Source organism: Pogoniulus pusillus, chromosome 6 (genome assembly GCF_015220805.1).
Source record: "Pogoniulus pusillus isolate bPogPus1 chromosome 6, bPogPus1.pri, whole genome shotgun sequence".
In the NCBI taxonomy this organism is placed as follows: domain Eukaryota; kingdom Metazoa; phylum Chordata; class Aves; order Piciformes; family Lybiidae; genus Pogoniulus; species Pogoniulus pusillus.
The window spans coordinates 46,173,730-46,186,482 of NC_087269.1; the positions used below are offsets into that span (position 1 = coordinate 46,173,730).

Genomic DNA, 12,753 nt, shown 5'->3' on the forward strand with positions numbered 1-12,753 from the left:
AAGAGACTGCAAAAAGATTTTGATGTTTCTTAACCTGCTTGATTGGAGGGTGATTAAGCTTTATTAATAGATTTTGGTCTTCTACCACTGCCTTTGAAGATACTTTGCAGACGTGTAGGTCTACAAAGATTATTTCCAGTATCACTGTCTGTAGTTTAAAAAGAGAACTGGATCAGTGCGTCTCAAAGCGTTTAAATGTACAGGCTGGATGTTAGGAGGAAGGTCGTCCCAGAGAGAGTGGTTTGCCACTGGAATGGGCTGCCCAGGGAGGTGGTGGAGTTGCTGTGCCTGGAGAAAAGCCTGGATGAGGCACTTAGTGCCATGGTCTGGTTGACTGGCTAGGGCTGGGTGCTAGGCTGGACCGCATGGTCTTGGAGGTCTCTTCCAACCTGGTTGATTCTATGATTCTATGATTTGACCGGTGACTTCTGCAGGGAGATAGGTCTCTGCAGATATATTCTATCACCTGAAAACTGTTTCACTGAAAGAATATGAAAGATAGAAGTGCAAGATTTGACAAAACCCCAGTAATTCTGAGGTAAGATTGGTAATTGTTGAGTCTCTAATATGATGCACAACTTCTTTGTGACAGTTTTGCTAATCAAAGGTATATGCCATCCTCCAGTGATTTAAAGTCTATGTGAACTCTCATGGCTTCGTGTTACTAACATTACACTTTAGATGTTAATACTATTAGCAAAGAGCAGAATAACTCCGGTTCTGTTCTCACTGTTTCATTGTGCACCTCAGAGTGGAAGTAACGAAGTATCAGTTTAGCTATCTTTGGTTGGCAATGGATACTTTGTCAGCAAATAGTTTAACCTGTTTAAAAAACGCATTCAGATCACTTGTGTAATTCAAGGATTATCACCATTTTTCATGAGAAAAACAGATTTTATGCTTGAACACCAATGGCAAACTAGGTAGTGCTTCTAGCTGATGATAAACAAGACCAAGATGCCAAAAAACATGCCAGTCTCCTCAAATAATTGGGAGCTGCTGTCTACTTGAAGTTCTTTGTGGAAACTTTAAGGCCATCGCAATGTATGGAAATAATGCTGCAAGGTTTTCAGTCCATAAACTACCTACCTAACTTCCTCACCTCCTAAGATCTCAGTGACTCAGTAATATACTTTATTTTCTGCCATATACTCATTAGGAGAAGATTGTTACTGCATCTTTTTACCAGCAAAATGTTTTAGTGTTGTTATTTACAGAGGATGACATTTGTTAGAGATATTCATCTGGCTTTTGTTTGTTTGTTTAATTTGCTTTGATATATTAGATATGGAAGACTAAGAAGCACATTTTCAAGGTATAAGCCATATTTAAGACATATAAATTTATTAGCAGCTTTTTTTTCCCCTGAGGTGCTATGTATGACCTCTGAAATGTACAGTATTCAGCCCTTCTGAACACCCAACAATTTTGATGGAGATTTCAAAACATCAGTTTAATTCCATAAGTATGTGTGCACAATTTGGAAGTGTTGACCTGACTTTTTTCTATGGTTCCTTATTTATTTTAATAGCTGCAGAGTGCTCTGTCTCCCCTGTCATTTTCAGTAGATTCAAAGGAATCAACATCTTCCACAGCTAGTAAATCTCAAAGCCTTTATCAACATGTGGGAAATAAGTGTTGCCTCAGACACACTTACCCAAGGATGGGATTATTGCTTCAAGATGATAATATTGTGGAATAATCCTTTTATAAGTATTCTTTTATAAAAAGCCATTAAAAAAAAATCTTAAGAAAGCTGGAGATATGAACCTTTATTTCAGCTGTAGAAACCTATACTTTAAGCTTTAGATTCTTGCAATTCCATATAGTATCAAAACTGATTCATGCCTGTGGTTGGAAATAATTTTTGGTACTAAGACATTAATGTAATTTTTTTCTTATTATTTAGAAGTAAAGAATGCAGCTAGATCAAGTTACCCAAAAGGTTCAGATCAATTCAAGAATGCAACTACTAATGCACTGGTTGGTGCCAAGTCCACTGAAGGAATCTCGGAACCCGTTCCACTTGTTAATAACCGTAAAGGGAGCCTCTTCCTACCCAACAACCCCTCGCTGCTGCAACATAACTCAGAGAGTTCTGTTGAACAAGGAAAATCTACCTACTGTAGATTGCAAAGGGCACTCAGCTTGCCTGTAAAATACCGCTACCACTCCCAAAAGCCGGGGTTGAACCAAGATCTCCGTAGGTAGCCCCATAGTTGTATGCATAAGGCAATACAGATTGGTTTGTGCATGGTTTTGCAGTCTGTTTTCGATCTGTGACATTACTAATGCTCTGTTAAGTGCTTACAGATGTGGGTTTCTCAAGATGTGGTGATTAATAAGTTAATTGAGATAGCTAGTCAACTAATGTTTCTGAGTGGTTTGTGCTTTACCTTCATACGGCTTATTTGCTCTGAAGGGTTTACAAGCTAGGCAGAAGGAGCTCACCAGGTATTCCAGCTTGTATGATGTTCAGTAACATACATGTTATTTCCAGTATCTGGTCTAAAGAGCAGTGTCTGTAAACTGTTCTGCTGGTGACATGGGAGAGGCAGTGAAGGAGACAGATTTGATTAAAAAATAGCAACAAAATGATGAAGAAAAAAGTTATGAACTCATCCACTGCCTCTGAAAGACATCCCCTTTATTTTGCTTAAAAAAATGAAACGAGGATAAAAGTCAAGGAATATGTTGTTACAGATGTTCAGTTCCACATTAAGGCTGTAAAAATTATCAGCACATCTTTAATCAATTCGTGGAACATAGTCTGGAGGTTATGTCATTGAAATAATGAATTATCTTTACTCAAGAATAAGCAAACACGTTAAAACATCGATGTAACTGTAAACTCCACCGTAATCTGGAGCATCTGAAGCCTCGTTAGGCTCGCCTGACATTTCCCTAGCACAGAGTCTTCCTGAACTGCAAAACCATTAGGTTCTCTTCCTATTAGATGAGTGAGCACTGGATTGTTACAACAGCCTGTTAAGTGTTATACTTAGGGATGTGCAAAGAAGGTCTTGACTTTTTTTTACAGTTCAGAGGCTGGATTAAGTTCAATTCTGTAAAATGATGTGTCCAGTTCTTGAACTTATCTGCAAGTTTTATGAAAGCTGGTAAAGAAAGTCTGCACAAAATAATATGACTGCATTTTAATACAAAAGCTGTAGCATAAAGACATAAAATACTAGAAATGAGGACTCATTAACAGAAGCACTAGGTCAAACATACAGCTTCAGAGCTGAGTTGTCATGTACCACAGGCCATTATTCAAGTACAGTTGTCTTTCACAAGAACAAGCAAATTTAAGACTCCTTTTTAAATCAGTGCAGGCACAGGAACCATGAAACTAAAATGATATTTTATGGCTTTACTAAAAATTTTGCTAGATCTATTTCTTTACATATGCAGGAAGTTGATAAGAATATCTGAAGGACAAGAATTAAATATATTTTATATCCTACTTACTGTTAAGAAACCACTTGTGATTTATCATTGCAACAAGTTTTGGGAACAAAGCCATAAGTAATGGTGTCCATTATATACCATTCACATATTTCAGCTTCGTGGATTCCCTTCTCTCATTCTTAGGGGGCCACATTTCTAAGTTGCAGGTTCCCTGTAAAATCTACTCACAGATCTCATTGTAAAACAAAATCTTCTTTGGATGTGCTATAATTGAGATAAATCACCTTTTACTGCTGCAGTTGTAAGAAATGCCCTTCTTGCTTAAGCAAAGCATTGCATTAGCACCAAATTGAGGTTCCGTAGGAGGCTTTGTTCTAACAGGTATTGACTAATGAGTCACATTAACCTTAGACTTTCCAGGCATGGTTTGAATATGACAAACACATGCCTTATTTATTATAAATACAGTATCAGAAGTAAGTGCAGACTGTTAAAAATCTAGTTCTACAAATGGTTATTCAGGGTGATTACTAGTAAGGCTTTGGGTTTTTAATTGGCTTGCAGTGTAGCACCACCTGGTAGGACTGCAGAGCAAAAATGTTGGACCATCTAGTACAAAAGGTCCTTATTGTGCTAACTTTCACTATTTAGAAGGCTCAAACAGTAGTCTTATTAGATAGGTAAAAACTTGGGAAAGTGCTGTATTTTAGTAGTATCTACTCCTCTTCATAGAAATATTTCTGGCTATGATGTGGTCTACAGTTGCCTTGTGTTAATGTAAGATTTTGCAGGTGGTCCTGATGGCTGTATCTGTCACTTAAACTGTTAACGTAGTATAACAATACACTTGACTTCTAGTGCAACGTTGCATCTCTTGACAAATATTCTGTAGCCCCATGGTAGCAGGATAAATTGAGTGAAATTGAGAATTATTATTACTACCAAGAGAGCAAAATGTATCAGTTGTAGGCAGTTTCTGGAAGTCAGGTTTTTTGTGTGCTTCTTGTTGCTTTGATCTTTTATGTGGTGGATTTACAGATTGGAACTGAGTATTTATATCCTAGAAAGAACAAGAGAGCACACTCTATGTCTTGAAAGCAGCCTATTGTTTGTGTGGGATAGTATGCAGAAAACTTTTGGATAGACAACTTTAAAATAAGATGAGGCCATTTCCAAGAAAGTGATTTGCAGAGGGTAGTCTGTATTGCCTTAGAATTGGAAATAGAAAGATACTACTAACAAAATAATTCCATGCTTATTCACTTCATGTTACAAACTAAATACAAGCTAAATACTGAAGTGATCTACTTTGACCCAGGCATACTGTTAAAGGAAGAAAAAAGTCAGTTTGTGTTTTTGAGAGTGTTCAGCCAAACAAGGAATGGTAGTTGGCTACTCATCAATGAGCATTTCCACCATAGGACTCCGAGTTGGAAAAAGAGGAAAGTTGAACGATAATGAAGTGGCTTTTTCTTTGGTGATGCTGCCTGAGAAGAAAAGAAGTGTAATGAATCCTTACTAGACAGTCATTGCTCTGATCTAAGAATTACCATGCTTTGGGGCATCTATTCTGGAGTTAGATTTTGAGTTCTTTTTTTTTTTTTTTTTTTTGGGGGGGGGGGGGGGGGGGCAGTATTTCCTTTTGTTTTGATTCCATTGATGTGTTAGGTGATGCCAGGTCATTTCAAAAGACAGCACATCTGTCTTTTCAGGGTCCAGTCCTTTGGTCAGGACCAAGACAAAATGAAGTTCCATAGCAGTACTTGGGCAGACAGACATGACAGGCCATAATCCAGTCTGTAGTAAAAAAGTGTCAGAAGAGGGTTATAGAAGAAGGATATTGCTTATTTTCTTCCCAGATGAGACTGTGCCAGATGAAATTTATCCAGGTTTTGTTGTTGTTCCTGTGTAATTAGAATTTTCTTCCAGCCTCTGCTTGTGCACTCCTAATGTGTATTAAGCTCTTTTTAATATGGCTACTACTACTGCTACTAATCTCTTCCCTTTTAGCTGTAAAGCAACAGCTTCCTAGACATGAGTTACATCATCTTCTAGTTAATTTTTCAGATAACAATAGGATGAGAAAACCCATTCTTTTTCCTTCCTTCTATTAGAATAATCCAGCATTAGTGTGAATTTGTGAAAACAGGCATAGGATAATTCCCTTTGATAGCACATGAAAACTTTTTGCAGAGATTATCAAGTGCTGTAACAATCTTGAAACAGTGAAGATGATGGTTGACTCTTACAGATGAGTTATTAGGAAGCTGCCCTTGTTTAAGCAGTACATATTGTGGCGTAGGTTGTCTGCTAGTAGTTTATGATTGGCAAAACCGTGAATGATTTTACCTCTGGAAGTTGATCTGTCGTTGAAAATGCACCTCATCCTCGTTAAAAGATTGCATAACACATGCATCCTCTGTTATACAGGTATTGTCTTCCCACTTCCATTTAACCTCATTCTGTTCACTCCTGTTAAAATTCCCTTTTGTGAGAAGGGCAGAGCGATGAGGTCTGACTTGTGCTGGAGATCCGTGCACAATGGCAGGCTGCATTCACATTCCCAACTAACTGAATCATTGAACATCAAGGCATTGAATATTTTACATCTCTTCATGAAGACTCTGTTGTTTGGCATGTGAGGAGCAAGAACCAACTGGTGTCTAGTTCGTTAGCAAAAGCAGGCTGGCAGCTGTTCTGTTGGTATTACCAATAGTGCTTTATCTTTCTGGGGATATAGCAGAGCACTAATTCCACTTTTCTGTAGCGCAGATTAACTGAAAATAACTCTTAAGAATAACCCAAATGCGGTTCCCTCGCCTTTGTTTTTGAAGTATGAACCCAATTTGAACGCCTTTGTTCAAACCCTGGTATTCTTCCCTGCTTCTCCTTCAAACCAATCTCTTCAACTAACTTGTATTTGACTTCTATTACTGTTGGGCCTGTGTTAGCAATGAAGTATCAGTGCGTGAATGGACATAGAGTGTGTGTTCTTTGGTACTTCACTTGTGCTTGGTATTGCACTCGGAGCGGTACTTCATCTCACGAGTCCCTTGTATTTCCAGTTGAAGATGAGCAGCCCTCGACACTGTCACCCAAAAAAAAGCAGCGCAACGGAGGCATGCGGAATTCACCCAACTCTTCGCCCAAACTGATGAGGTAAGTCTGTTAGAAACTCATATCTTCATCTCCTTTCTTCCTTCCTTCCTTCCTCCTCTCCTCCCCCTACATCAAAAATAAGGGGAGGGGGAGGAAGAAAAGATTGTTAGATGGTTTCTGAAAGGCTGAAGTATTTATTCTGTCAGCTTGTCAGCAGTTAATGATAGAGCTGAAAAAAATTCTGTCATGAAAAACAGTTTGAAAAGCTGTTTGAAAAATACATAGGCTTTAAAGTCTTAGCTGTCACCCTGTCCTGTCCGTGTGTAGTTCTTAAACAGCAGTGGCACTAATGATAGCACTAACCAATCAGGGGAACTCATGTGGTTCGTTTGCCTTAGGCAATTCTCTTTTTGTCGGATTCCCTCTGAGTACTGTTTTCTGTACTTAAGGCCATATGTGAGATGTATCATCACAATCAAAAATGAACCTGAATATTACCTTCCTTTTATCCTGTCGATTGAAATCAAATTTCTGTTAATTGATTTAGACTGATAAAAAAGTCTAATAATCTATGTACTTGCCAAAGCAAAGTTCAAAACTAATGCAGTTTTACTCAGGCTAAAAGCACATCAATTATGAAGTACAGGGATTTTTGAGGGGGAAGTGTATACTCTAAAAGTGGATGATAAAAAGATCATCTTGTTAGTGATATTTTCCCCCCGTTGATACATGCACGTTATTTTACACCAGTATGCCTTTGTGTAATTATGTAGTTTCCTTCCACAGGACAGATTGCCTCTAAGAGATTTGTTAGAACTGTAACTACATCAAGAAATTGGAATCTGTTAAATTAATAGGGCATTAGCACTCTGCCTGGCCGTGCTCCACCTTTTGCTTGCCGAAGGGAGTCAGACCACGGTCAGATGGTAGACGTGGAGTTTTCTACAAGGAGGCTGCTTCTGCTCCGGGTTTGCAGACTGAGAATTCCTAGGCTAGAATCTGGGTCCATAATTGTATCCAGAGCTAAGTGTCACAGCAGAGATTTTCCCGTGCATCTATGTGTATGCACAGGACAATGTAAGCTTATTTGCCTACAAACCCAGGAACGTTTGTGTGGTTTGGGGTTTGAGTGTATGCGTAACTGTTAATTGCTATGTGTTCACAGAGTGAAAAAAGTTGATAGGAACATATAGTTCCTTCCATATAGAAAAGTGCTCCTGACTTTTGTTTTGTTGTTGACAGTGATTCTATTCTCTGATTGTTCTGGATCCAGCTAGTTCATATTCCCGTCTGTTTTTCAGTACGTAGAGGGAAATTCTCTTTGACCACTTACAAAAGCATCCATATTTCTCCATTGTTACCACAATATAGGGCATACTCAAGGACATCACTTCTACTAGTCCTCTTCATCTCTGTTTAGACTGCAGAACCAGAATTGAGATTGATTCACACAGGAAAATGCACCCAGATGTGGATGTTTTTTTTTTCCTATTGACCATCTATTTCTCTTAAATGTATCATTAAAAGTTCTCTGCCTTCCTGTTAGCTCAGCTTTGCCCATATGACAGTGATTTACATGCTTGTTTACAGTTCATGAGGAAGAATAATTCAAACATTCTGGCAAGCTTCTCATTTTTATGGTGCCAGTTGTCATTCTAGCATTGTTTTCAATTTACTTACCTTTGGACATCACTCTTATCCGGTGCTAGCAGTTCTAACCACTTAGAGTTTTAAATATGTGGTAGATTTCCCCCCTTAATTTTGGGGAAGTGGAAATAAAGAGAGGGAGAGAGGGAAAGAGCTGAAACATTTGGAGCTGAGCACACTGTCCCTGTTTGCTATGTAAAGTATGCCTCATTTCTTTGATCTTGAGTAATAATAATTCTGGGGAGTTACACTGTTTTCGTACGCTTCAAAGCTGTGTCAAAGTTTTGCTGCTTAAGGGTACTTCTTTATTCTATTGGCTCTTGGGTACTGAGATGACAGGTCCTCTGTACTAGGTGCAGGCTTTTTCAAGTCATAGCCTTCAGCAAAACATCAAATTACCAAATACAGGGTAACATACTTCTACCCAAATGCCTTTCCTGTAGATATATTATACCATATATATTAAATACTTTAGTGTTACACGGTACATTTTATGTGCAATAGAAAGTGATGGTTTGAGGTAGCCTTAGGGGTACTTTTTTCCACAAGCAGAAAAAGCTAGTGTATACTGTATCAAGTATGGTTTTTACAGGACTTTCTGCCCGAAGGCCTTTGTAAATAAGTAATGATCAACAGATTGGCTGTGGGTTTTTGAAAAGCATGCCTGTGTCAGTTTGCATGATGGGGGAAGATTTTCAAAGTAGAGCCTGCTTTCATTGCCTGCCGGAGAGGGACTGAGGGAGAGTAGTCATCCTGAGCCTGAGCTGTCTGCTCAGTAGCACATCAGAATTGCTAAACACAGGTCGAGCAGCGACTGGAGAACTTGCCAGGCTTCCAAATCCAGACATTGTTTTCTTCCTCTTCACCCTCGCTGCTAAATTTATTCACCGGCGTCCTGTTGGCACCCTCAGCCCCTCCCCAGACCAAACTGTCTCTTTGTCTTACCCTTTATCTGCACTGACTAAACTTTAGTTCAGGGTGCTAAATAAGACAAAGTGGATTGAATCAGAGGAGAGCTCTGTTAAGCTCTGTGTGTAATGGCCAAGCGCTTTTCTCCTTTCAGATAAACAAAGGTGGGCTGTATTATCTGCTATTTTGTGTCCTTGTAAATTACCTGAAGTGACAGGTACTTGCTTTCCTGCCCAGAAATCTTTAGTGTATGTCAGCTGAAAGTGCACCAGAGGTAAATCAGCTAAAGCACTGTCATGTCTCGGGCTGATATTTATCTTTGCAATATTTTCCCTAAATTTACTTTAAAAGCTTCTTTTCAAAGCCGTCTTCACCCCTGTCCCTCCCACAGATACAGCTGGCTACTTTACAGACTTTTGTTCAGCTGTGGTCCTGAATCTAGAGAGGATGGGGAGAACAAAAAGGGTGCAACACGCAAACGAGGAATATGTGGGGAGTTAATTTGTGAGTGGTAATCGGAGCTGTGACTTCAGCTCTGAGCAGCCCTAGAGTTAAGGTAGTGTTGAAAGTGCTCTGTAGATCTCCATGCTGGTAGGGTCAAATCAAGGAAGAGGTTTTAAATCCTGAGATAAAACTTTATGACTGGACTAGAACAGAGAACAGAAGCTGTATCTTAGCAATTCCCTGGGACATCTTGACAGGAGATTGCAGAGTTGCTTATTTAGACTTAGAATGTGGGAATTTTTGAGATTTACTCACACATAAGTAGAAAGTGTATTGCCAATTATGATCCAGATGCATAGATAGAAGGCATCTTTTCAGTGTCATCCTTTTGATGTTCTCATCTCTAAATGTCAATAAATTACTAGCTGAATAAATAGATGATAGGCATACAAATGTGCTTTGTATGCAGATGGTCTAGAGTCACAAGTATAAAGGCCCTGTTCGAACTAATTCCTGCATCACATCAGATGACACGAGCAGAATCACACTGATGCAGCACAGAAGAATCCAGTCAATCACAAATGAAGCCTTCCAATCCCAACTATAGCTACAAATGCAAATTAACTGGGAAAATGCTCTACATTGTCATGGTTATTTCTATCTAGTTTACATCAACAGAAGTCTGTCCCATTAATGAGAGGCTGAGGGAGCTGTGGTTGTTTAGCCTGGAGAAGAGGAGGCTCAGGGGGGACCTCATTGCTGTCTATAACTACCTGAAGGGAGGTTGTAGCCAGCTGGGGGTTGGTCTCTTCTGCCAGGCAACCAGCAACAGAACAAGGGGACACAGTCTGAAGTTGTGCCAGGGGAGGTCTAGGCTGGATGTTAGGAGGAAGTTGTTGGCAGAGAGAGTGATTGGCCTTGGAATGGGCTGTTCAGGGAGGTGGTGGAGTCGCCGTGCCTGGGGGTGTTCAAGAAAAGCCTGGATGAGGCACTTAGTGCCATGGTCTAGTGGACTGGCTAGGGCTGGGTGCTAGGTTGGAGTGGATGATGTTGGAGGTCTCTTCCAACCTGCTTGATTCTATGATTCTATACAAGGATGTGGGTATAATTTTAAAATTACTGGAGCTCCAACAGGAAAAAAAATGGATCCTTCTCCTGTGGAGGTGTGAACAGAAGGGCATCTCTTCCAATAAGAAGTAGAATTTAATTAGCAAGTGGAAAGAAAAGGCAGTAAAGCTGTGAGTAGCAGAGTAATCACCTATCAGGTCTCTCTTTTCATGGAGAAGAAGAGTAGAACCATTTGGTGTCTCTGATGCCATGCAGTGATATCAGATCACTTGTTCATCATTTCACAGTCACAGGTTTTGCTGCACGTTACTGACGAACAGGCATGTTAAAAATAAACTGGTTATGTTGCCTGAATATCAAATAGCAAAGCTAGCTTAAAAAAAATAGTGTCATTTTGGATTCCAGAGTGACCAGTAAAAATGTGAAAAGCCCTGGATATGAATCAAAAAAGCCACTTAAAAGGATTGTTGCTGGGGCTCAAGTCTGCACTTACTGCTCTAGTAGCTGCTACTGCATGAGCGGAATACACTGACTTGAAGGAAATGTCAGCACAGCTGAGTCAAACTACCTCTTAATGCAAGAACAAATAGCATATGACAGGGCCCAAGGGGCTTGAAGAGCAAACAAATAGTTTGTCCCTGTCCACTCTGAAATGTAGTGGTGTAGTTGACATAGGCCTCTAGACAAGTAGCATACTCAGCAGAGGGTCATTATCATTAGTGTCCCCGCTCACATAAGAATCAGAGGCATCAGAGGACGCTGGGTTTTCAGTGTGTTGCCAAGGAGAATTTTGTAAGCCTGAGGATTTTCCTTGATCAAGGATCTAAAATAATTCGTGACCAAACGATAAAGCTTGTGCAGAGACCATCAAGACCCAGCTAAATGACGCGGGGAACAGTGAGCTTTTTGGCACGTGTTTCCATGGACCTAATGAGATTGCTTTTCTGAAGGCCAAGGGAAAACCTCCTGTCTTTTTTCCTGAAGTTGTGTATCATATTCCTTGTGTATGAGCAGTGACTGTGCACATTTATCTCTTCATCTGCCCACCCAGCTAATACACTCAAATGTGCGCCCACGCTTCTGCTTCTGCTACTCAGGATGAATTTGCATTGCCCCTGCCATTGTGGTGCTGCCCTTCTGTTAGCTGAAGCTGTGAGCTTCCTCATAGCAACCAAAAAGGTCTAGAGGGGCACATTTCTCAAGCAAAACCTGCTGAAATAAGTTCAGTCTGATCATTTTGCATGACTCCCATAAACGAGGCATAAAGGTAAGGTTTGAAGAGGTGAAAGCTCACTGATTAAGTGTAATAATGGGGTTTTATTTATATCCCTCATGTTACATGCTTTGTTGAGGATTTGTGAGGCGGACTTTACAGAGTGCTAACATGCAATGATAACTAAGCTGCAACACAGCAGGTATTTAATTGCACATTTCACTTCCTGATTTGGTACTACAAGTTCACTACAACCAACATGAGCAGCAAGAGTAGCTCAGTAATCACTGTGGTATCCTGTTCTTAGCAAGGTTATAGAATGAAATGGTTTGGATGGTAGGAAGCAGTGGATGTTAGGCCTCTGACTTTTGCTACCATTGGTAGTTGTGTTACCAACACAGCTATCTGAATGATGTCAGATTTTGGGCTTTAGAGTATTGTGAAACCTTGCACAAGTGTTTTTGAGCTGAAACAGTGGCAGGAAACAAAAGAGTAATTTTTCCAGCATTAAAAATCAGGAGGGCTTTATTTATAAAGTTCAGGTTAACAAAGTCCAGTCAGATTAAGGCAAAAAAAAAAAAAAGAGAAAATCTCTTTAGCTTCAAACTGGATTTAAGGAACACACTGAATTCTTACAAACTTCGCTTTGCACAAGTGGTAGCTTTTATCACCAAGGAACAAAGGTCACACACTTCATTTAAGTGGCAAACCCCAGTCCTGTATTTTATGATGCCACTTAACTGTGGGTTTCTTTTTTACAGTTTTTTTTCAGATGCATCTCCCTACCCCTCAAATTTTGCTAGTTCTGCAGCTTGTGTAGATCTAAACAGGAACTATTAAAACCAGAAGATACACTGGCTGCGTGCCTCGTCTGGCCCTTACTACATTGCTTATTTAAAAGTTCTGCAAGTTAACTGTTTTGTTACTTTTTGGGGTGAGAGGATTCACACTTCATAAGCATA

The 12,753-nt window shown here is 39.7% G+C and overlaps 1 protein-coding gene across 30 annotated transcripts in view; it reads left to right on the forward strand.

Annotated features, from left to right (window-relative positions):
- The window catches only part of KCNMA1 (potassium calcium-activated channel subfamily M alpha 1), a 416,512-nt gene that overhangs the window by 335,446 nt on the left and 68,313 nt on the right, over positions 1 to 12,753 (forward strand). For all 30 annotated transcript variants that reach the window (XM_064145471.1, XM_064145472.1, XM_064145474.1 and 27 more), the window contains one exon: positions 6,477 to 6,570. In XM_064145471.1, the coding sequence (XP_064001541.1) occupies positions 6,477 to 6,570 (94 nt within the window). The remainder of the gene's footprint in view (positions 1 to 6,476; positions 6,571 to 12,753) is intronic.